Source organism: Bufo bufo, chromosome 8 (assembly GCF_905171765.1).
Source record: "Bufo bufo chromosome 8, aBufBuf1.1, whole genome shotgun sequence".
Taxonomy (NCBI): domain Eukaryota; kingdom Metazoa; phylum Chordata; class Amphibia; order Anura; family Bufonidae; genus Bufo; species Bufo bufo.
The window spans coordinates 229,275,739-229,301,191 of record NC_053396.1 but is presented as its reverse complement, the minus strand read 5'-3'; the positions used below and the strand labels follow the sequence as shown (position 1 = coordinate 229,301,191).

General features: G+C 46.6%; 1 protein-coding gene across 1 annotated transcript in view; it reads left to right on the top strand.

Annotated features, from left to right (window-relative positions):
- The window catches only part of LOC120978217 (sodium/hydrogen exchanger 2-like), a 40,894-nt gene that overhangs the window by 13,703 nt on the left and 1,738 nt on the right, over positions 1-25,453 (top strand). Inside the window, exons 5-11 of the mRNA XM_040406442.1 lie at positions 2,382-2,578; positions 3,147-3,236; positions 8,520-8,590; positions 9,723-9,884; positions 10,285-10,387; positions 18,527-18,637; positions 19,077-19,137. Of these exons, the coding sequence (XP_040262376.1) occupies positions 2,382-2,578; positions 3,147-3,236; positions 8,520-8,590; positions 9,723-9,884; positions 10,285-10,387; positions 18,527-18,637; positions 19,077-19,137 (795 nt within the window). The remainder of the gene's footprint in view (positions 1-2,381; positions 2,579-3,146; positions 3,237-8,519; positions 8,591-9,722; positions 9,885-10,284; positions 10,388-18,526; positions 18,638-19,076; positions 19,138-25,453) is intronic.

Genomic DNA, 25,453 nt, shown 5'->3' with positions numbered 1-25,453 from the left:
GCATTATATGGTGGTATGTGTGCACTGTATGGAGGTATTATATGGTCACTATATGGTGGTATGTGTGCACTGTATGGAGGTGCTATATGGTCACTATATGGTGGTATGTGTGCACTGTGTGGAGGTATTATACGGTCACTATATGGTGGTATGTGTGCACTGTATGGAGGTATTATATGGTCACTATATGGTGGTATGTGTGCACTGTATAGAGGTGCTATATGGTCACTATATGGTGGTATGTGTGCACTGTATGGAGGTGCTATATGGTCACTATATGGTGGTATGTGTGCACTGTATGGTGGTATTATATGGTCACTATATGGTGGTATGTGTGCACTGTATGGAGGCATTATATGGTCACTATATGGTGGTATGTGTGCACTGTATGGAGGTGCTATATGGTCACTATATGGTGGTATGTGTGCACTGTATGGAGGTATTATATGGTCACTATATGGTGGTATGTGTGCACTGTATGGAGGTATTATATGGTCACTATATGGTGGTATGTGTGCACTGTATGGAGGTATTATATGGTCACTATATGGTGGTATGTGTGCACTGTATGGAGGTGCTATATGGTCACTATATGGTGGTATGTGTGCACTGTATGGAGGTATTATATGGTCACTATATGGTGGTATGTGTGCACTGTATGGAGGTATTATATGGTCACTATATGGTGGTATGTGTGCACTGTATGGAGCTATTATATGGTCACTATATGGTGGTATGTGTGCACTGTATGGAGCTATTATATGGTCACTATATGGTGGTATGTGTGCACTGTATGGTGGTATTATATGGTCACTATATGGTGGTATGTGTGCACTGTATGGAGCTGTTATATGGTCACTATATGGTGGTATGTGTGCACTGTATGGATCTATTATATGGTCACTATATGGTGGTATGTGTGCACTGTATGGAGGTATTATATGGTGACTATATGGTGGTATGTGTGCACTGTATGGAGGTATTATATGGTCACTATATGGTGGTATGTGTGCACTGTATGGAGGTATTATATGGTCACTATATGGTGGTATGTGTGCACTGTATAGAGGTGCTATATGGTCGTATGTGTGCACTGTATGGAGGTATTATACGGTCACTATATGGTGGTATGTGTGCACTGTATGGTGGTATTATATGGTGGTATGTGTTCACTGTATGGAGGTATTATATGGTCACTATATGGTGGTATGTGTGCACTGTATGGAGGTATTATATGGTCACTGTATGGTGGTATGTGTGCACTGTATGGAGGTATTATATGGTCACTATATGGTGGTATTTTGTGGGAGATCATTTTGTAGGCAAGTTATTATAGGGAAAGTAGTACTGATTGTATTTATTATAGGGGTAGTAGTACTGATGATTGTATTGAATATAGGGGTAGTAGTACTGATCATTGATTGTATTGATTACAGGGGTAGTAGTACTGTTGATTGTATTTATTACAGGGGTAGTAGTTCTGGTGATTGCATTTATTACAGGGGTAGTAGTACTGGTGATTGTATTTATTACAGGGGTAGTAGTACTGATGATTGCATTTATTACAGGGGTAGTAGTACTGATGATTGTATTTATTACAGGGGTAGTAGTACTGATGATTGTATTTATTACAGGGGTAGTAGTACTGGTGATTGCATTTATTACAGGGGTAGTTGTACTGATTATTTTGTGTTTATTACAGGGGTAGTAGTACTGATGATTGAATTTATTATAGGGGTAGTAGTACTGATGATTGTGTTTATTACAGGGGTAGTAGTACTGATTGTATTTATTACAGGGGTAGTAGTACTGATGATTGTATTTATTATAGGGATAGTAGTAGTACTGACGATTGTATTTATTATAGGGGTAGTAGTAGTACTGATGATTGTATTTATTATAGGGGTAGTAGTAGTACTGATGATTGAATTTATTATAGGGGTAGTAGTAGTACTGACGATTGTATTTATTATAGGGGTAGTAGTAGTACTGATGATTGTATTTATTATAGGGATAGTAGTACTGATGATTGCATTTATTATAGGGGTAGTAGTACTGATGATTGTGTTTATTACAGGGGTAGTAGTACTGATGATTGCATTTATTATAGGGGTAGTAGTACTGATGATTGCATTTATTACAGGGGTAGTAGTACTGATGATTGCATTTATTACGAAGGTAGTAGTACTGATGATTGCATTTATTACGGAGGTAGTAGTACTGATGACTGATGATTGTATTTATTATAGGGGTAGTAGTACTGATGATTGTATTTATTACAGGGGTAGTAGTACTGATGATTGTGTTTATTACAGGGGTAGTAGTACTGATGATTGCATTTATTATAGGGGTAGTAGTACTGATGATTGCATTTATTATAGGGGTAGTAGTACTTACAAGCATTTTGAACAAGTTCTGCCTGAACATCGTCTCCCGGAAGGATCAGTTCATCATCTCCTATGGTGGTCTACGTGGAGCCATCTGCTTCTCACTGGTTTTTCTTCTTCCCGAGATAAAACCAAAGCATATGTTTACTGCGGCCACCAGCGCGGTCATCCTCTTCACCGTCTTCGTCCAGGTCAGTTCTGAACCGCTGTTTAAATGTCCATGTGTTAGAGTAAAGGAGAGCACAGCAGGTAGGGCTGAGGTTACTACAAAGGAGCTCTACCTCCTTCACAAGCATGTACTTTAGCCCCTCCCCTGAGGAGCTGCAGTCTGCCCCCCTCCATGTCTGCTGCTTTATCCTCTGCAGGAACCTTCTCCCGATTCTTACTGTTTCTACCACTGACTCACTTGCTCTGTTGATGCTGCAGTCGATTCCACCCTATTCCATTTAATAGCCACAAATGCAGCGAACCCTCACGATCCGCAGAGACCCTCATGGGTGGATGTGCCAGCTACGGATTAAATCATGGAGGCTCAGGAATCTATTTGTAAAATAAGGGCTCAGGATGTGAAAGGAGCCATCCACGTGCTTCTGTGCAGAGCCCAGTGTGGGGCCCCGAGACGCACCTGTTCATCGGCTTTATACATGAACCAACGAGGCTGCCGTCAGTGATTTCACAGAGATGCCGCCTGAATGATTAGACGAGAGGGTGACGCCCTATACTGTGCAAATATCTCATCTCTGGGTCGTATTCACACAGGGAATGACCATCCGGCCGCTGGTGGAGCTGCTAGAAGTGAAGAAACGGAACAAAACCTCCTCCACCGTCAGCGAACAGGTCAACATCCGGGTAAGTGACGCTGCCACATTGTAGCAAAAATCTGCTAACAATATGAAGACTTTCCTCCCCCTCTGCTGTATTCTTCTCCTCCTCTGTATTCTCCTCCCCCTCTGCTGTATTCTCCCCCTCTGCTGTATTCTTCTCCCCCTCTGCTGTATTCTTCTCCTCCTCTGTATTCTCCTCCCCCTCTACTGTATTCTTCTCCCCCTCTGCTGTATTCTTCTCCTCCTCTGCTGTCTTCTCCTCCTCCCCCACTGCTGTATTCTCCTCCCCCTCTTCTTTATTCTCCTCCCCCTCTTCTGTATTCTCCTCCCCCTCTTCTGTATTCTCCTCCCCCTCTTCTGTATTCTCATTCCCCCCTGCTGTATTCTCCTCCTCCTCTGCTGTATTCTCCTCCTCCTCTGCTGTATTCTCCTCCCCCTCTGCTGTATTCTCCTCCTCCTCTACTGTATTCTTCTCCCCCTCTGCTGTATTCTCCTCCTCCTCTGCTGTATTCTCCTCCTCCTCTGCTGTATTATCCTCCCCCTCTGCTGTATTCTCCTCCCCCTCTGCTGTATTCTCCTCCCCCTCTGCTGTATTCTCCTCCCCCTCTGCTGTATTCTCCTCCCCCTCTGCTGTATTCTCCTCCTCCTCTGCTATATTCTCCTCCCCCTCTGCTGTATCTGCAACAGCCGAGTTCAGCGTCTGGGGTATCCCTTACCCTTTAAGAAGTTCCCTCTGACAGAGAAAGCTGTCGTGACACCAGTTGCAGTGAAGCAACGGAAGAACAAACCTCCCTTTGAGTGAAGTGTTGGTACCTAGCTGTAGGATTGCCAGGGCAGTGTAGAAGTGACCACAATATCCCTGAAGATGTTATGTTGCACGTGTCACGGTGTTCCTTACCTGGATACGGTTGGATCCCAGACGTGGCCGTCCGAAGCAGTGCAAAAGGGTAGTTAACTTGGATAGTGTAGAAATAAAGTGTAGTCCAGACTTGGTTGTATGGAAGTTGCTTTACTTTGAAAAAATGATAATTCAAACAATCCACATAACTTGTCTTGGTTCCCAACAGGTTTTAGCAGGACTTTGGCAGGCAAACAACTTCTGCAAAACAAACCTCTCTGCTGAATCTGTAGTGTACTCTCTCAGTCCTGCTATGTCAGCAATATTAAATTGGAATGCTTTCCTTTTTGCTTAATGCTGTTGTTCTAAGTCTGTTTCCCACTATGATCCTAGGAACTTCTGGTCCTGGTCGGCTTTTAGGCAGAGCTCAGTCCCACCAGGGACGAGTGTCTGCTTTTCTCCCTATAGCATGGAGTACAGGAACTAACTGGTTCTACCAAGATCGTACTTGCTCCTTGGAGGAGAGTAAAAGAGAGCCACCCGCTGGGGAACCAGGTTATTGCATGAACAATACAAATGCATAGGAGGAAATGCACACTACTTGGAGGACCTGGAATAAAGGCTTAAGATGAATTGGTTATTGCATATACAGGCAGAAGCAGGGTGTAGGAGTGGTAATGCCATTTGAGGGAGTTACATATTCTCCTCCCCCTCTGCTATATTCTCCTCCACCTCTGCTGTATTCTCCTCCTTCTCCTCTGCTGTATTCTCCTCCCCTCTGCTGTATTCTCCTCCTTCTTTGCTGTATTCTCCTCCTCCTCCCCTGCTATACTCTCCTTCTCCTCTGCTATATTCTCATCCTCCTCTGCTATATTCTCATCCTCCTCTGCTATATTCTCATCCTCCTCTGCTGTATTCTCCTCCTCCTCCCCTGCTATACTCTCCTTCTCCTCTGCTATATTCTCTTCCTCCTCTGCTATATTCTCTTCCTCCTCTGCTATATTCTCATCCTCCTCTGCTATATTCTCCTCCTCCTCTGCTCAATTCTCCTCCACCTCTGCTGTATTCTCCTCCTTCTCCTCTGCTGTATTCTCCTTCTCCTCTGCTGTATTCTCCTTCTCCTCTGCTGTATTCTCCTCCTTCTCCTCTGCTGTATTCTCCTCCTTCTCCTCTGCTGTATTCTCCTTCTCCTCTGCTGTATTCTCCTCCTTCTCCTCTGCTGTATTCTCCTCCTTCTCCTCTGCTGTATTCTCCTCCTTCTCCTCTGCTGTATTCTCCTTCTCCTCTGCTGTATTCTCCTCCTCCTCCTCCCCTGCTATACTCTCCTTCTCCTCTGCTATATTCTCATCCTCCTCTGCTATATTCTCATCCTCCTCTGCTCAATTCTCATCCACCCCATTATTTGCAGTCTCCATAAAGCAGAATGTGCCATTGTGTTGGTGCGGTCCTCTGCGAAGAAGCAAAGGATACTGTTCACGCCTCTCCTGTTGAACTTGAGCTCCTGACCCCGACCCGCTACTCGCAATAGTTTATTCACGGATCACAACATCTGTCTCAAATATGAAAATAAAAAACAAAGGTCAAAGTGATCCATACAGTCCTAACTACTGCCCTTGACTACAGTCCTAACTACTGCCCTTGACTACAGTCCTAATTACTTCCCGCAATACAGCCCCAAATACAGTCCTGACTACTGCACCTGACTACTTTCCTGACTACAGTCCTAACTACTGCCCCTGACTACAGTTCTGACTACTGGCCTTACTACAGCACCGACTACAGTCCTGACTACAGTCCTGACTACTGCCCCAAATACAGCCCCTGACTACTTGACTACAGCCCCTGACTACTTGACTACAGCACCTGACTACTGCCCTGACTACAGCACCTGACTACAGCACCTGACTACTGCCCCTGACTACTGCCCCTGACTACTGCCCCGACTACAGCACCGACTGCAGCCCCGACTACAGGTCTGACTACTGCCCTGACTACAGCACAGACTACAGTACCGACTACAGCCCCTGACTACTGCCCCGACTACAGCACCTGACTACTGCCCCGACTACAGCACCTGACTGCAGCCCCGACTACAGCACCTGACTGCAGCCCTGACTACAGCACAGACTACAATACCGACTGTAACGGCACGTTTCAGCAGACAAGGGGTTAAAATCCGTTTAGGCGATAAGCCCCTTTCTGAGAGACAGGCACAGCTACTGCAGGATACACCAATGTCCCGAACTGGATACAAAGTAGCACTCCAAACTGGAACCTCACGAATAGCTGCTAGCAGACGAACAGGAAAAGCATACAATCCTGGCAATCGGTCCTCTAACAGCATACAGTGAATCCCCCCAATAACGAGACAAGGCTCCGTGTTGAGGGTCAAACAGTGGTCTGACTGTACTTCACGTACAGCCTCTTTTATTCATAAACCACAAACATAGTACTGCCCACAGGGGTTTGAAATGCAACCAATCAGTAATTTACAACACATACAATGTAAGTACAGCCCATCTGGTGTACACGCCCCTAGGGGACCAGAATGAAGACTGTGACATAGGACAGATAAACAGCACTTAGGACACACAGACACAACACATCCCCACAATGCATCATGGTTTCCTCCTCTCTGCCCTCGAGACAACCGAGGCGTAATCCAATTATCTCTCAAGACAAAGAGAAATCGCCAATACACATGTGAGGACAACAGAACAGACATCACCCTTTAAACACACAATGGGACAATGGCACAATAGAAACACACCCAGCATATTCCTCCCAAGCTGACAAGTTACACTTATTATAAATTGTTACAACTTTGTGAGTTTACATTGGCCATACATATATCTAACATCAATTCAAACAGTATAACTTGGGGACAAACCTATCCAAAATTCACTTGAATCGGTGCAGGGGTTTAAAAGTTAGTATATGGCCCATAATCCTGAGGCAAGAGGCCAGCAGCCAGTCCTCTCCAAAACCCAGTGGCGAGGTTGGTTTCGCCACACCGACTACTGCCCCTGACTCCTACACTGACTCCTGCCCTGACTTCAGCCCCGACTCCTGATCTGGATGCATGCCTCCACATAATGGGGGATTTTAAAAGCAAAAAACTAAAACTGTCTCATTGCCCACAGCAACCAATCAGATGCCACCTGTCACAGCTCCTAAACGGAAGGCTCCCTCTGATTAGTTGCGGTGGGCAGCCTCACACCAGTACCCTCCCCCAGTGACTGCACAGTAGGGATCCTGTATGGTGAGGGTTTGGATTTGGTGTCCACCCTGTGGTCACCCCTCTGCCCTCTGGTTGTTTTCTGTAATGTCCTCAGACTGAAGCTCTTCTGATGTTGGACAGTTGGAGCCAACCTGTGACGTTGAGATTGTGAGACTACAACTCTCAGCGTGGCCCTATTGTCTATTAAATGTAATTTAAAGGGCATCTGTCAGCAGTTTTGTCCCTATGACACCGGCTGACCTGTTACATGTGCTCCTGGCAGCTGAAGGCGTCCCATGTTCATATGTACCCGCATTGCTGAGAAAAATATATGCAAATGAGCCTCTAGGAGCAATGGGGGCGTTGGCGTTACACCTAGTAATCCTGTCAAAGTGCAGAGAAAGCAGCGCCGCCAGGTGTAACAGCAACGCTCTTATTGCTCCTAGAGGTTCATTTGCACATAATAAAACATTGTCTTTCTCAGCAATGCGGGCATCTAGGAACACGGGACCAACACGGGTCAGCCAGTGTCACGGGACAGATCTGCAGACGCTACAGCTTCTATATCCATTAGAACTACAACTCCCACCATGACTCTAGCTGTTTTAGACATACTACTCACACATGTCTAAAATTATTTTAGATACTACTCCCATCATGTCTCCAGCTGTTACAGATACTACTCCCATCATGCCTCCAGCTGTTACAGATACTACTCCCATCATGCCTCCAGCTGTTACAGATACTACTCCCATCATGTCTCCAGCTGTTACAGATACTACTCCCATCATGCCTCCAGCTGTTACAGATACTACTCCCATCATGCCTCCAGCTGTTACAGATACTACTCCCATCATGTCTCCAGCTGTTACAGATACTACTCCCATCATGCCTCCAGCTGTTACAGATACTACTCCCATCATGTCTCCAGCTGTTACAGATACTACTCCCATCATGTCTCCAGCTGTTACAGATACTACTCCCATCATGCCTCCAGCTGTTACAGATACTACTCCCATCATGCCTCCAGCTGTTACAGATACTACTCCCATCATGTCTCCAGCTGTTACAGATACTACTCCCATCATGTCTCCAGCTGTTACAGATACTACTCCCATCATGTCTCCAGCTGTTAAAGAGATACTACCACCACCATGCTTATAGATTTCATAGAACTACTACTCCCACCATGCCCCCTCTAGTTGTTGGTATTGTCCCCTCATGAGATATAAATTTTGTCCTGTCCGCAGCTGATGGATCACCTGATCGCCGGAATGGAGGACGTGTGCGGCCGCGGGGGGCAGATGTACTGGAGAGACAAGTAAGAGGAAGACTCCGACATGATACCAATACCGCTTCGCAATCACCTTATACCGCCCGGGCAGTTATCTGCTGCTGCGGTTATGTGGGTATATAGGCATGTCACCGCTGCAGCCAGTCACTGGTATCAGTGTTCTCCTGCCGTATACCGCCCCAGTCAGTTATCTGCTGCAGCGGTTATGTGGGTATACAGGTATGTCACCGCTGCAGCCAGTCACTGGTATCAGTGGTCTCCTGCCGTATACCGCCCCGGGCAGTTATCTGCTGCTGCGGTTATGTGGGTATACAGGCATGTCACCGCTGCAGCCAGTCACTGGTATCAGTGGTCTCCTGCCGTATACCGCCCCGGGCAGTTATCTGCTGCTGCGGTTATGTGGGTATACAGGCATGTCACCGCTGCAGCCAGTCACTGGTATCATTGGTCTCCTGCCGTATACCGCCCCGGGCAGTTATCTGCTGCTGCGGTTATGTGGGTATACAGGCATGTCACCGCTGCAGCCAGTCACTGGTATCATTGGTCTCCTGCCGTATACCGCCCCGGGCAGTTATCTGCTGCTGCGGTTATGTGGGTATATAGGCATGTCACCGCTGCAGCCAGTCACTAGTTTCAGTGGTCTCGTGCCGTATACCGCCCCAGTCAGTTATCTGCTGCTGCGGTTATGTGGGTATATAGGCATGTCACCGCTGCAGCCAGTCACTAGTATCAGTGGTCTCCTGCCGTATACCGCCCCGGGCAGTTATCTGCTGCTGCGATTATGTGGGTATACAGGAATGTCACCACTGCAGCCAGTCACTGGTATCAGTGGTCTTGTGCCATATACCACCCTGGCCAGTTATCAGCTGCTGCAGTCATGTGGATATACAGGCATGTCACCACTGCAGCCAGTCACTCGTCTTGTTCCGTGGGTCATGTGGGTATAAGGGCATCTCACTGTTGCAGCCAGTCACTGGTATCAGTGGTCTTGTGCCATATACCACCCCGGCCAGTTATCAGCTGCTGTGGGTATAGGGTACATCACTGCTGCAGCCGGGTAAACTGGTACAGCAGGGGGGATTGGCACCATGGGTATCTAGCTGAGGCAATGCTATCTATGCCACTGATCGGGCTGATCGCCTGTTGATTGGGTCTCCAGGTTTGAACAGTTTGACAGCCTGTGTCTGAGGAGGATTCTACTGCGAGATCATCAGCCGAAGTCCAGCATCGTCCTCCTGTACGAGAAGCTGGAGAAGAAGCACGCCATCGAGCTCGCCGAGAGCGGACAGCTGTCATATATGTCGCCTGCTGCGGCCGTCAGGTGGGCGGAGCCTTCTGATGATACATTGTAACCAGCGAGTCACCTGGTGCCACTGGTCTTAAAGGGGAATGAGTCATAAGAAAAGTTCATATTTCCTATTACATTTTATTGTGAGGGTTGTCAGGTGTCAAACACCCGACACGGCGGCAGGTGCTGTACGTACAGAGGTACCAGGAAGAGGGGATAATTGTCCAAACTGGATCCAACTGTAACAGACCCTCAGCTGTTACTAGTATGAGGTTACTGCGGGTTCTTAGCCTCTGGGTATAAACAAGAATGCACCTATTCACTTCCAGCAAGCAGAGATTCTAAAAAGGAATTAGAAAGTTGCAGAAGTCAGTGATCCAGCTGTGTTACTTGTACCGGCCCTTTAAATCTTTCTTTTTTCTGTTCCTTTTAGGCGACATTATGACAAGTCACAGAGCAGAATCCGATTTTCTGCGAGGGAGAAGGACGACATCCAGAAAATCCTGTCCACGAGTCTGTACAAGATCAGGAAAACGGTGAGCGCAGTTATGTGACTGGAACCGCATGGTGTGAACAGCCGCAAAACTGGATGCGGGTGAAAGTCAATATTTCTTACAGCTACTAATGTGCGAAGCCCGTGCTGATTCAGAGTACCCCGGTCACCTCCAGAGCTGCACTCACAATTCTGACATTACATCATATCTCATACTCCAGTCACCTCCAGAGCTGCAGTCACAATTCTGACATTACATCATATCTTATACTCCAGTCACCTCCAGAGCTACAATAGTCCTTTCCCACCAGCCCAGGAACAGATTTGCGTACGATGGGGCACATGAAGTCCCCATCGTGGTGCCCCATCGCTGGTGGTAAAAGGTGCCGCCAAACAGAAAGAAATTAGAGGTTAAAGTAAACTCCAAGAGTTGTAATACCGCTTGGTTATGTGCATAGTAGTGACAACCTCTTGTCATAAGAAGAGTTTCCACCGCCTTAAGACCCAGATTGTGTGGGATAGAGGAGTACAGCGCCGGAAGGAGGAGTGGAGCGCCGGGACAGAGGAGTGGAGCGCCCCGGACAGAGGAGTGGAGCGCCCCGGACAGAGGAGTGGAGCGCCCCGGACAGAGGAGTGGAGCGCCCCGGACAGAGGAGTGGAGCGCCCCGGACAGAGGAGTGGAGCGCCCCGGTCAGAGGAGTGGAGCGCCCCGGACAGAGGAGTGGAGCGCCCCGGACAGAGGAGTGGAGCGCCCCGGACAGAGGAGTGGAGCGCCCCGGACAGAGGAGTGGAGCGCCCCGGACAGAGGAGTGGAGCGCCCCGGACAGAGGAGTGGAGCGCCCCGGTCAGAGGAGTGGAGCGCCCCGGACAGAGGAGTGGAGCGCCCCGGACAGAGGAGTGGAGCGCCCCGGACAGAGGAGTGGAGCGCCCCGGACAGAGGAGTGGAGCGCCCCGGACAGAGGAGTGGAGTGCCCCGGACAGAGGAGTGGAGCTCCCCGGACAGAGGAGTACAGCGCCGGAAGGAGGAGTGGAGCGCCGGGACAGAGGAGTGGAGCGCCCCGGACAGAGGAGTGGAGCGCCCCGGACAGAGGAGTGGAGCGCCCCGGACAGAGGAGTGGAGCGCCCCGGACAGAGGAGTGGAGCGCCCCGGTCAGAGGAGTGGAGCGCCCCGGACAGAGGAGTGGAGCGCCCCGGACAGAGGAGTGGAGCGCCCCGGACAGAGGAGTGGAGCGCCGCAACGTCAGTAGATGCAAAGGATGCATCTTGTTCTAATGAGACACCATCCAGGATCGCCTGTGTCTCTAATGCATGAGGGCAGTGCTCTTACAATCGATGCGAGAACACGATCCACGTAAATCCCTACATTTTGACTAAGGCTATTTACGCCTGACACAATGGGGCGGCCATATAACGGGGGCACTCCCTGGTGGATTTTGGGTAGGCTGTAAAAGGTTGCTATCGTGGGATGTTTTTTATACATGAAGTCAAACTATTCTTCCGAAATTAAATCGTCCGCTTTGGCCGCATGTAGGATTTTCAACAATTTCTTTTGCTGAGATGGGGTAGGATGAGACGTGAGCTTCTCCGAGGAGTTTCTATCCCCAACAGGATGAGACACATCTTCTTGTAGTGTCCATAATCACAATGTCCCCCCATTTGTCAGAGGGTTGTATTGTTCTGTCCTTTATACTCAGGTTTAGTAGAATTGAAACACGGTCGTTTGATTGTAAGGTTCTCCAGATCACGGGAGACCTGACTCGCAAAGACCTCTATGCAGTTGGGTCTCCCAGGGGTGGAAGTTTAAGACTTTTGTATTTGTAAGGTTTGTAAAGGGGCCTTTCTGCGGTATACCCTCACTTTGGGCTCGTTCACACGACCGTGCTGTTTTTTGCCGTCCGCAAATTGCGGATCTGCAAAAAATGGATGCCGCCCGTGTGCCTTCTGCAATTTGTGGAACAAAACAGGAGGCCTATTATAGAAATGCCTATTCTTGTCCGCAAAACGGACAAGAATAGGACAGGACTCATAATTTTTGCAGGGCCACGGAAAGGAGCAACGGATGCGGAACGCACTCAGAGTTTACTTTAACCTCTAATTCTGTCTGTTTGGTGCCACCTTCTACCACCAGCTCGGGGGCACCGCGATGGGGACTTCATGTGCCCCATCGTACGCACATCTGTTCCTGGGAAAGGACTACTGTATTTGGAGACGCGCCCACTGCACACATCAGGAGTCAGATTCATAGATGATGTCGATCTGATCTGGAAAGGTGATGAGGGTCAGTTTGAAGAATCTGTGAGAGCGCTGAACGTCAATAACATCGGCCGGAGATTTACCTCCGATTTTCGAGACATTTCCGTTTCTTGACATTGACATTATAAGAGACTCTCACGGCGAGATCCAAACACATCCACAAACTCTCTGCTGAATGGGACCTCACCCTTTGGACAATACCTCAGGATGAGAAGGAATTGTTCAGCCTTTTGGGATTTTAAGACACAGGCTGTTGACCTGCAGCAGAGATTCCGTGAAAAGGGGTATCCTAAAGAGGGTCCGCACTGCGGATCGCGCAGAACTCTTGCATCCTAAAGACAAGGAAGTGGAGGGCAATCTGATACTGAGAGGTGAGGGGGGTCCTATCGAAGCATTGGGGCATTCTCCAACTAGACCCAGATGTTAAAAAAGTGGTCTCAGAGACCCCGCAAATTATCCATCGAGGGGTCCCAGTCTACGGGACAGATTGGTAGAAACTTTGCATGGTGGCGATCCATCTAAAATGAGGTTCATGGGGATTGAGGCAGTTACTCCATCCAGAAGAGATGTCACATATATGACCCTTGGACAGAGGAGTCACCGCTCGTTATGTCACCGTGCACCTGTTTGTGACGATGTTACTGTATAACGGCTGAGGGTATTTGTAGCCCACACTAGGGCGATTTGGGCACTACATCGCCGCGGCCGTCATATTGTCCCCTGGTGATTTGGCACGTGCCATTGAAACGCGCTGGAACTCTCTGTGGAGTTGGCGTTTGCTTTCGCTTTGTTTCATCCCTTTTAATCGCCGCATTGCAAAGGGACCACCAGGGTCACATAGGAAGATACACTCTGGAGGTGCGGACCCTTAGGGTAGAGACCTGGTATTAACCCCTCTCAAGTTTATGTACTGTCCTCAGTCTTGGTCCTGTTGGGTCGTGCTGATTTCTTATTCTTTTTCATATTTTTTTTTCTTAAAAATTTTCATTGTATTTGTATCAATTAATATGGGCCAATTTGAATGTATAATATAATGGAGTGGCTCACCGCTGATTGTGGGTGGTACGGTGCTAACAAGCTCTGATTGAGGACACCCTGCCTCAATTGATAAAACAAGTGAAAAAAGTAAAATACGAGCGAGCACTCACTCTATGGCATGAAATAATTTATTATATATCATATAAAATTCATGCAATGAATAACATCAACTGACATATACACTCAAAATATTAAAATTCCTAGGAAATTGGTCTGGTGTGACCATAGACAATGAATTACAACCACAATAGTGTCTAAATAATATCACTTGTAGCAATGAACAGCAGCAACTGTTAAACAGTAATAATGTGGCAATAAATTAGCAGCTATTACACAAAGGATTATGGCAATATGGAAGAGCTATAATAGCGACAAATAGCGCAGGTACGCAATCGATATCCAAGGATGGCATGTGATGAGGACCACAAAAATTAGTGAAGGTGAAAAAGTGTTCAGTGGTTTATGTCCAAACCAATAGTGGTGGGAGCAAAAATAAAAATAAAAATAAAAATGAAGATAAATCCCTTTTGTGTCCGTGAAAAAATAAACGAAGTGAAAATAAAGTCACAATATCAAGGTGAATTATGTTGCGGTCCAATACACATCAATGTGCTTAAACCTTCTGTAGTTAGCAGTAATTGTCACAGACACTGTCCCAGTTAATGTCTTTTCATACGGACCATATAATAAGAAACTCTGTGGACTTGTAATTTTTGAACAAGGCTATAATCAGCCGTCTGAAGCAAGCGGTTCACTCAGATGTGAGTGCGGCTAATGTTATTAGGAGAGGAGAAAACCCTTACCTCCTTCCACATATGATTCCGAAATCCCATTCCTAGCTGTGTGCAGCCGATGAAGAGAGGACGCCAATACTTCCTCGCTATTCGTGCTGATCGACAGTCCAGTCTCGTGGTAGCAGGCGCGGGACTTCCGTCCGGTAAGCTAAATCACTGCGCTTAGTTCGTCGATTTATTTGCTGGAACAGCTTGGATTCGGTTCATAGAAACAAAGTCTAGCATGGCCATGCACAGATTAGTTGTTGCGGAGGTTTCACCAGAGTGTCCGATATCCCAGACGCGTTTCGGGATGATTCCACATCCCTTCCTCAGTGGTCATATCCGGCACTCCCAACCTCCTGTTCCTTAAATGCTCCCAAAGTCATCCACAAACCATGGTTAGATAATCCGGGATTCCAAATTCTCAAATTAACTACCTCTTGCGGTTTATGTGCGGTTTTATAGCGTTTTTTTCTTATGGATGCGTTTCTAATGCGTTTTTCCTCTTTTTAAACTTTATGCCTTACGATTTCATAATATATAAAATATGGGCCATATCTGATATTTGTAGATACTTAAAAATATGAAAAATATGAAAATATATATAAACATGTTTATTACAAGGGTTAAAAACATAAATAGTATATTCAATATAATTGTATGAATCACAAGATAAACCTAAAATTAATAAAATGTAGGGTTGAGTATAAAACATCACAATTAGAATGTAAAATAAAATAAAATCTACTTGCAAAATGGAATTGGTCGGAATAGGTCGGGTTCCCAAACCAGAGAGCGGGTCCCAGTGCCGATAAACGGCCAAACATGGGATCCGCCATCGGGAATGGGACTCCGACCTCATAAAAATCCAAACAGCTCCATATCAGAATTCAATCCAAATGGTAATATGGATCCAAATTCATAGATCTGTCTAGATTCTGCTCTAGACCTTCTTTGGATAAAATCACCTCCCCTCCAATGTTGCTCTATCTTCTCTAGTCCCATAAATTTTGATCCTTCTGGATTACAGTTGTGTGTTTCTTTGTAGTGTTTCGATAGTGCATGTTTATCATAACCTTTTTTAATATTCGCAATATGTTCATTAATCCTTATTTTCATAACCCGTTTTGTCCGACCTATGTACTGACGGTTGCATGGACATTGAATTAGATATATTACCCCCAATGTATTACAGGAAATACAATCTTCAATATTCCATGTGTAATTGTTTTGGGTTGAACATACCTCTACCGTTTTGCGTGGTAGGTTATTGAATTTGCATCCTATGCATCTCCCACATTTGTAAAATCCTTTCAAGTTTAAAAAGGAACCTAAAGTGTTTGTTTGTTTAATTTTCATTTTATTAGGGACAGACGGTGCTACCTTTAAGCCTAAATTAGTGGCTTTAGTGAAGGTTATTTTTGGTGCATGAGGTAGGAGGTGTCCAATCATCTTGTCACTTTTAGGCTTAAAGGTAGCACCGTCTGTCCCTAATAAAATGAAAATTAAACAAACAAACACTTTAGGTTCCTTTTTAAACTTGAAAGGATTTTACAAATGTGGGAGATGCATAGGATGCAAATTCAATAACCTACCACGCAAAACGGTAGAGGTATGTTCAACCCAAAACAATTACACATGGAATATTGAAGATTGTATTTCCTGTAATACATTGGGGGTAATATATCTAATTCAATGTCCATGCAACCGTCAGTACATAGGTCGGACAAAACGGGTTATGAAAATAAGGATTAATGAACATATTGCGAATATTAAAAAAGGTTATGATAAACATGCACTATCGAAACACTACAAAGAAACACACAACTGTAATCCAGAAGGATCAAAATTTATGGGACTAGAGAAGATAGAGCAACATTGGAGGGGAGGTGATTTTATCCAAAGAATGTCTAGAGCAGAATCTAGACAGATCTATGAATTTGGATCCATATTACCATTTGGATTGAATTCTGATATGGAGCTGTTTGGATTTTTATGAGGTCGGAGTCCCATTCCCGATGGCGGATCCCATGTTTGGCCGTTTATCGGCACTGGGACCCGCTCTCTGGTTTGGGAACCCGACCTATTCCGACCAATTCCATTTTGCAAGTAGATTTTATTTTATTTTACATTCTAATTGTGATGTTTTATACTCAACCCTACATTTTATTAATTTTAGGTTTATCTTGTGATTCATACAATTATATTGAATATACTATTTATGTTTTTAACCCTTGTAATAAACATGTTTATATATATTTTCATATTTTTCATATTTTTAAGTATCTACAAATATCAGATATGGCCCATATTTTATATATTATGAAATCGTAAGGCATAAAGTTTAAAAAGAGGAAAAACGCATTAGAAACGCATCCATAAGAAAAAAACGCTATAAAACCGCACATAAACCGCAAGAGGTAGTTAATTTGAGAATTTGGAATCCCGGATTATCTAACCATGGTTTGTGGATGACTTTGGGAGCATTTAAGGAACAGGAGGTTGGGAGTGCCGGATATGACCACTGAGGAAGGGATGTGGAATCATCCCGAAACGCGTCTGGGATATCGGACACTCTGGTGAAACCTCCGCAACAACTAATCTGTGCATGGCCATGCTAGACTTTGTTTCTATGAACCGAATCCAAGCTGTTCCAGCAAATAAATCGACGAACTAAGCGCAGTGATTTAGCTTACCGGACGGAAGTCCCGCGCCTGCTACCACGAGACTGGACTGTCGATCAGCACGAATAGCGAGGAAGTATTGGCGTCCTCTCTTCATCGGCTGCACACAGCTAGGAATGGGATTTCGGAATCATATGTGGAAGGAGGTAAGGGTTTTCTCCTCTCCTAATAACATTAGCCGCACTCACATCTGAGTGAACCGCTTGCTTCAGACGGCTGATTATAGCCTTGTTCAAAAATTACAAGTCCACAGAGTTTCTTATTATATGGTCCGTATGAAAAGACATTAACTGGGACAGTGTCTGTGACAATTACTGCTAACTACAGAAGGTTTAAGCACATTGATGTGTATTGGACCGCAACATAATTCACCTTGATATTGTGACTTTATTTTCACTTCGTTTATTTTTTCACGGACACAAAAGGGATTTATCTTCATTTTTATTTTTATTTTTGCTCCCACCACTATTGGTTTGGACATAAACCACTGAACACTTTTTCACCTTCACTAATTTTTGTGGTCCTCATCACATGCCATCCTTGGATATCGATTGCGTACCTGCGCTATTTGTCGCTATTATAGCTCTTCCATATTGCCATAATCCTTTGTGTAATAGCTGCTAATTTATTGCCACATTATTACTGTTTAACAGTTGCTGCTGTTCATTGCTACAAGTGATATTATTTAGACACTATTGTGGTTGTAATTCATTGTCTATGGTCACACCAGACCAATTTCCTAGGAATTTTAATATTTTGAGTGTATATGTCAGTTGATGTTATTCATTGCATGAATTTTATATGATATATAATAAATTATTTCATGCCATAGAGTGAGTGCTCGCTCGTATTTTACTTTTTTCACCAATTTGAATGTATAGTTAATACAAGTCTTCATAAGGTCACCTGCATTAGTTATTGGGTTACTACTATCTATCTACCTGGTTGTGTTAATCTGTACAAGTCTGACATTGCATCATATCTTATACTCCAGTCACCTCCAGAGCTGCATTCACAATTCTGACATTACATCATATCTTATACTCCAGTCACCTCCAGAGCTGCACAGTTCTGACATTACATCATATCTTATACTCCAGTCACCTCCAGAGCTGCAGCTACAAATCTGATGTAACATCACGTCTTTTGCTGCAGTCATAATTCTGACATTGCATCATATCTTATACTCCAGTTACCTCCAGAGCTGCAATCTGCTGGTTTTCCTGCTAGCTCTGAAGCAGTATGTCTTCACATGGCTCTGTGGCCCCCTGGTGGCTCCCACAATGCACTGTGGCTGATATAAAGCCTATCTGGAGGTGTCAGAGGCGTATCTGTCCACACATTGCTATAAGCAGCATACAGAATTGTGAATGCAGCTCTGGCTGTGAGTGGAGCATTTTCAGTTAATGAACGCTCCTCTTGTCCTTACAGAACACGCTGTACAGCAGACACACACTGTCTGCAGATCTCGGGGCCAAACAAGCCAAGGAAATCCTGATCCGCCGCAACCAGAGCCTCCGTGCCAGTGACAGCAGGAAGCAGGTGAGATTGCTGCAGCAGCAGGTTCTGTTACAGTGTATCAGTCTGTTTACCTGTCCTAGAGGATATATTGTAACAAACCCTCAGCTGAGTGGGTTCCCATACACTGACTGACTGCAGCTCATTGACAGATGTGGACGGTGAACCTTCCTGGTGTCAGTTTGCACTTTGACCACTAGATGGTGGCAGAGCAGTGCGGATCTGCAGGTTCTCCTCTGCACTGTATGCAGCAGCAATTCTGCAGGGAGCACTGTCCGATGGTGGTGCAGACCCCCAATAGTCGCCCCTTGGGGGAGTCCTGTCACTGAGAAACCTGCAACCAGATAAGGTGGGGGGGCTGAATGTGACCGCCATGCTTCCTGCATGTAGCGGGGTCCGAGGTGACGGCCGTGTCCTGTAGGTATAGTATAACACACGGTCACACAAGCTCTTTTCTTTACAGAGCGCGTCTGTGATCTACAGAGGAACCGAGACCAGGCCGAAATTACTGCGCTCATTAACTGGTGAGTGATCGGAGAGGAGGCATCTCATGGGATCAGGGGTGCACCTAGCCTTTCTGCTGCCTGAGGCGAAAACTTAAACGTCCCCCCCCCCAAAGCCAATTTCCCAACCTAACCTCTTTGCCACAATGAAAGCGCTCACTGCCCTTGGTTCTCCTGCTTGCCCCTCCCTGGCGATCGCCTCTCCCGGCCTCATTGGTGGTGCACCCCTGCATGGGATCGTCCAGCTTGGGGCTCATTCAGACTTACACACTGCGGCTCAGTATTAAAGGGGTTGTCCAGAACTTAAATATTGATGACCTCTCGCCAGAGGTCACTTGCCCCCCAGGACAGATAAATCACTGCCCCAAAGCCCCCGTCCCATTCACTTCTTGTCTCGGATGAGGTATAGGAGGAAACACCACACCGACAACCAGGGGGGAAGGGAAAAGCCACTAGGCCTCAACGCTAGGGAAGGGAAAGGGTCACCACCTAAAGAACCCTACTCCTGGCCCTGACTCCTAACCGTATGGGCACCCCCTGAAGGTAGAGATGCCCATACACAGGAACCTGGAAGCCCTGGAGACCCTGAGAAGTCCTAAAGATATTGGCAGGACTGAGACAACCCGTTCCTTCCCAAAAGAAGGAACAAGCGTCTCCCTGAGGCCAAGTAACAACCAAGGGGAAAAGCCAAAATACAAACAAGCGAGACACTTGGCTTCTGATGTAGAAAGAGGAGCAGGAACTCAGGGAGAACCACACTCCAGCTCTTTCTAAAACCAATAGTCAGAAGGGTGGGGTCAGACTATACCGGGTAGAAGTGATGATGTCACGACGGACGTGCACTCAGACTAACAGATAAACCACCAACCAGGCTCTAGGCGAGAGACAGGGGAAGGGTCACCTCCTAGCTAATCCCTGACCTCTCTCCCTGCACTGCTCAGCCCACATGCAGACCTTGGTGGTAGGTATGATGTGTCCCCATACCTGGGCTAAAACACCCTAAATTCCCTGAGATGGTGAAGAGGGGAAATAGGAGCAGCCTGCTCGCACAGAACCTGGATGGGAGAGATGACACAAAACAATCAAACTAGAAACCACACTTATCTTTCTGAGATGGAACAGACAACCTTCCTTCCTAGCTTCCAAGACCAAAGTGATTCCTATAATCCGCTCAGAGCACTGGGATGGTGAGCTATTTAAACTAATGACCCCACCCAGTGCACCTGATGGGAGGCGGATCCAGCACGGCTCCAAAACAAACACTAAACTCGTGCTGCAATCCTGGCCGACCTCCGCACATCGCCAGAGTGGGGCATGACAGTACCCCCCCTCTACGGGTGACCTCCGGACACCCCGGACCAACCTTATCCGGATGGGACCTATGAAAGGCTCTCACCAGTCGGCTGGCACTGACATCTAGCGCCGGAACCCACGTCCTTTCCTCAGGGCCGTATCCCCTCCAGTGCACCAGGTACTGAAGGGAACCCTGAATAATTCTAGAGTCGAGAACCCTGGAGATCTCAAACTCCAAGTTTCCCTCGACTAGAAGAGGAGGAGGAGGCAATGGCGATGGTTCCACCGGTTTCACATATTTTTTTAGTAACGACCTGTGGAACACATCATGGATCCTCCAAGTCTGCGGAAGATTCAGCCGAAACGCTACTGGATTGACCACGGCAGAAATTTTATACGGACCAATAAATCTTGGACCCAGTTTACAAGATGGCACTCTCAATTTGATATTCTTAGTAGACAACCACACCAGATCACCCACACACAGGTCCGGACCAGTCACACGTCTCTTGTCAGCTATTCGTTTATACCTCTCACCCATCTTCTCCAAATTCCCTTGAATCCCCCGCCAGATGGAGGATAAGGCAGAAGAGAATCTCTCCTCCTCTGGCATCCCGGAGGAACCAGACCCAGAAAGGGTACCAAACTGAGGATGGAAACCGTATGCGCCAAAAAATGGCGACTTACCCGTGGACTCCTGCCTACGGTTATTGAACGCAAATTCTGCTAAGGACAAGAATGAGGACCAGTCCTCCTGATTCTCAGCCACAAAGCACCTCAAGTAGGTCTCCAGGTTTTGATTAGTACGCTCTGTCTGTCCATTCGACTGCGGATGAAAAGCCGAAGAGAACGAAAGTTGAATGCCAAGCCGAGAGCAGAACGCCCTCCAAAACCTGGAGACAAACTGCGTGCCCCTATCAGAGACCACATCCGAAGGAATACCATGCAATTTCACAATATTATCCACAAAAATCTGCGCAAGAGTCTTGGTGTTAGGCAGACTAGTTAATGATATAAAGTCAGCCATTTTACTGAAACGGTCAACTACCACCAAAATCACTGTTCTCCCGGAGGAACCCGGCAGATCCGTAATAAAGTCCATAGACAAGTGCGTCCAAGGACGAGACGGAATAGACAATGGAAGAAGTGAACCAGGCGGTCGAGTATGAGCAACCTTTGACCGTGCACAGGTTTCACAAGCTGTCACGTAATTCTCAATGCTCTTACGTAACCCTGGCCACCAGAACCTCCGGGACACCAGGTCACAGGTGGACTTACCACCAGGATGTCCAGCAAGGACAGTATCGTGATGTTCCTTGAATACCTTGTATCGCAGACCTTCAGTAACAAACAACCTCCCTGCATCTCCAATTCGGGGTACAGAGCGGAGACCACCACCCCATCAGCCAAAATTGGAGCAGGATCCTCTGAATCATATCCCCCAGGAAAGCTGCGAGACAAGGCATCTGCCTTGATGTTTTTGACCCCTGGGCAAAAAGTAACCACAAAATTGAACCTGGTAAAAAACAGTGACCATCTGGCCTGCCTAGGGTTCAGACGCTTGGCATATTGCAGGTAAGCCAAATTCTTATGGTCAGTATATACCGTAACGGAGTGAGACGCCCCCTCCAACCAGTGACGCCATTCCTCAAAGGCCAACTTGATGGCCAGCAACTCTCTATCTCCAACATCATAATTCCTCTCGGCGACCGAGAGCTTCTTGGAGAAGAGGGCACACGGGACCCATTTGCCAGGAGATGAACCCTGTGACAGCAAAGCTCCAACCCCCACCTCTGATGCATCAACCTCCACCACGAATGTCTGAGACACATCCGGCTGCACCAGAATGGGAGCAAACGCAAAACACTCCTTAATAGCCGAAAAGGCCTGCAATGCCTCATCCGACCAGACAGAAACGTCGGCGCCCTTCTTGGTCATATCAGTGAGAGGTCTTACAATGGTAGAATAGTTCGAAATACATTTTCTATAATAATTCGTAAACCCCAAGAACCGCATCAAAGCTTTCTGATTCTCCGGTCGGTCCCACTCCAGAACCGCCCGGACCTTTTCGGGGTCCATACGAAAACCAGAATCAGAAAGCAGATATCCCAAGAACGGAAGCTCCTGCACAGAAAACAAACATTTCTCCAATTTAGCATATAATTTATTCTCCCGAAGGATCGTCAAAACCTGTCTCACATGATCCTGATGGGTCTTCAGATCAGGAGAGTAAATTAAAATGTCATCCAGGTAAACCACCATGAACCTCCCCACCAAATGATGGAAAATGTCATTGATGAATCGCTGAAATACTGCTGGCGCGTTCGTCAACACAAAAGGCATCACCAGATTCTCAAAATGACCCTCGTGCGTATTGAAGGCCGTTTTCCACTCATCCCCCTCCTTGATTCTGATCAGATTGTAGGCTCCTCTCAAATCCAACTTGGAGAACACCTTGGCACCAACAATCTGATCAAAAAGATCAGAGATCAAAGGCAGGGGATATGGATCCCGGACTGTAATACGGTTCAATTCCCGGAAATCCAAACAAGGTCTCAGTGATCCATCCTTTTTCTTCACAAAGAACAAACCTACTGCCACTGGAGACTTAGATGGTCTAATATGACCCTTTGCCAAACTCTCGGCGATATACTTCCGCATGACCTCTCTTTCAGGTTGAGAAGGATTGTAAAGCCGAGACTTTGGCAACTTAGCCCCTGGGATGAGATTAACTGGACAATCATAGTCACGATGAGGGGGCAATTCCTGAGCCCCTCCCTCCAAAAAGACATCCGCAAAATCCGTGAGATACTGAGGTAAAGCCGTAGTGGACACACCAGAGATAGATGTGCCAAGACAATTATCCAAACAAAACTCACTCCAACCAATGATTTGTCTCGCTTGCCAATCTATAATTGGGTTATGTTTAGTCAACCATGGTAACCCCAAAACTATAGGAGCCGGCAAATCCTTCAAGACAAAACAAGACATAATTTCCACATGTGAATCACCCACCCTTAACAGAATACCATGAGCAATATGAGTGAGACTCCTTTGAGAAAGAGGGGAAGAATCAATTGCAAAAACACGAATCTCGTTCTCTAAAGTGCAAGTACTTAGACCCAGATTTTGAAGGAAAAGAAAGTCAATTAGGTTTACCCCAGCACCACAATCAAGGAATACCTCAACAAAAACATTTCTTGACTCTAGCCCCACCATGGCTGGAAGGAGAAAACGGGAACTGCAGGGAGCTTGCATACCTGTCTGCTCCACCACACCATTCATGCTACCAAGTGTCAGGGAAGTTTTTTTTTTCTTTTTCTCTTCCACCTGTGGTTTAACATAAGGACAAGCAAAAATAAAATGACCCCTCTTACCACAATAGTAACACAGTTTGTGCACTTTCCTAAAGTCTCTACTATCAGAATGGCAAGATACCTGACCCAGCTGCATGGGTTCCTCCCCTACCCCAGAGTTACCTGTAACATCACCCGGGGAAGCAGTAGAGACGAAACCACTCACAGAAGGGATACCTTGCGCGGAGGGAACTTTACACCTCTCTCTAATACGTCTATCTAACCGTACTGCCAAAGACATGGCGTTCTCCAAAGAGTCTGGGTACTCATGAAAAGCAAGGGCATCTTTCAATCTCTCAGATAACCCCTGACAAAACTGACTACGTAACGCGGGGTCATTCTACTCTGACTCTGTAGCCCATCTCCTAAACTCAACACAGTAAACCTCTGCAGTATGTTCACCCTGAAATAAATTACGTAATCTCGATTCCGCCATCGAGACCCGATCTGAATCATCGTAGATTAATCCCAGGGCCTTAAAAACTTCCTCCACCGACCGGAGGGCCAGAGAACCAGGTGGCAAAGAAAAGGCCCAGGATTGCGCGTCCCCTTTAAGCAGAGAAATGATTATACCTATCCTCTGACTTTCATCATCTGACGACGATGGACGCAGCCGAAAGTACAATTTGCAAGACTCTCTAAAACGGATAAAGTCATCCACACCCCCTGCAAATCTATCAGGAAGAGACACTTTAGGCTCCACACAAACTTGACCTGCACCTGATGCCAGAGCATTCTGACACCGTGTGACCGAACTACGTAGCTCCGCAACCTCTAGGGATAGCCCCTGCATGCGGTCAACTAATGCTTCAATTGACGCCATCACAAAACCGCTGAGCAATGACAGTCAAAGTTTTGGGCGGATTATAATGTCATGACGGACGTGCACTCAGACTAACAGATAAACCACCAACCAGGCTGTAGGCGAGAGGCAGGGGAAAGGTCACCTCCTAGCTAATCCCTGACCTCTCTCCCTGCACTGCTCAGCCCACATGCAGACCTTGATGGTAGGTATGATGTGTCCCCGTACCTGGGCTGAAACACCCTAAATTCCCTGATATGGTGAAGAGGGGAAATAGGAGCAGCCTGCTCGCACAGAACCTGGATGGGAGAGATGACACAAAACAATCAAACTAGAAATCACACTTATCTTTCTGAGCTGGAACAGACAACCTTCCTTCCTAGCTTCCAAGACCAAAGTGATTCCTATAATCCACTCAGAGCACTGGGGTGGAGTGCTATTTAAACTAATGACCCCACCCTATTAAAAAAAATAAAAATGACCCCACCCAGTGCACCTGATGAGAGGCGGTTCCAGCACGGCTCCAAAACAAAACACTAAACTCGTGCTGCTATTGTGGCCGACCTCCGCACATAGTCTGGGCGTGGCATGACAGATCACCACTGAGCAACAGCTGAGACAAGGGAAGTGGTCATTAACCCTATCAACAATGAATCAAGAGAAATCAAGGAGGCTGTTAGATTCCTCCACGCTCAGCCAGTCTCCTTGATCTCCAGGCATCAGTCACCTGAGGGACCGTGACACTTCTATTGCTGTGCAGACAGGTGGCCGGGAGCTACTGAGCATGCCCACTAAATGTGCACTGAGCAGAGACTGGGCAAAGGAGCATCTGCGAGGGTGGCCCCCAATGTAGGAGTGCGGAGATGTCTCTTGTGGGGTTGCTCCG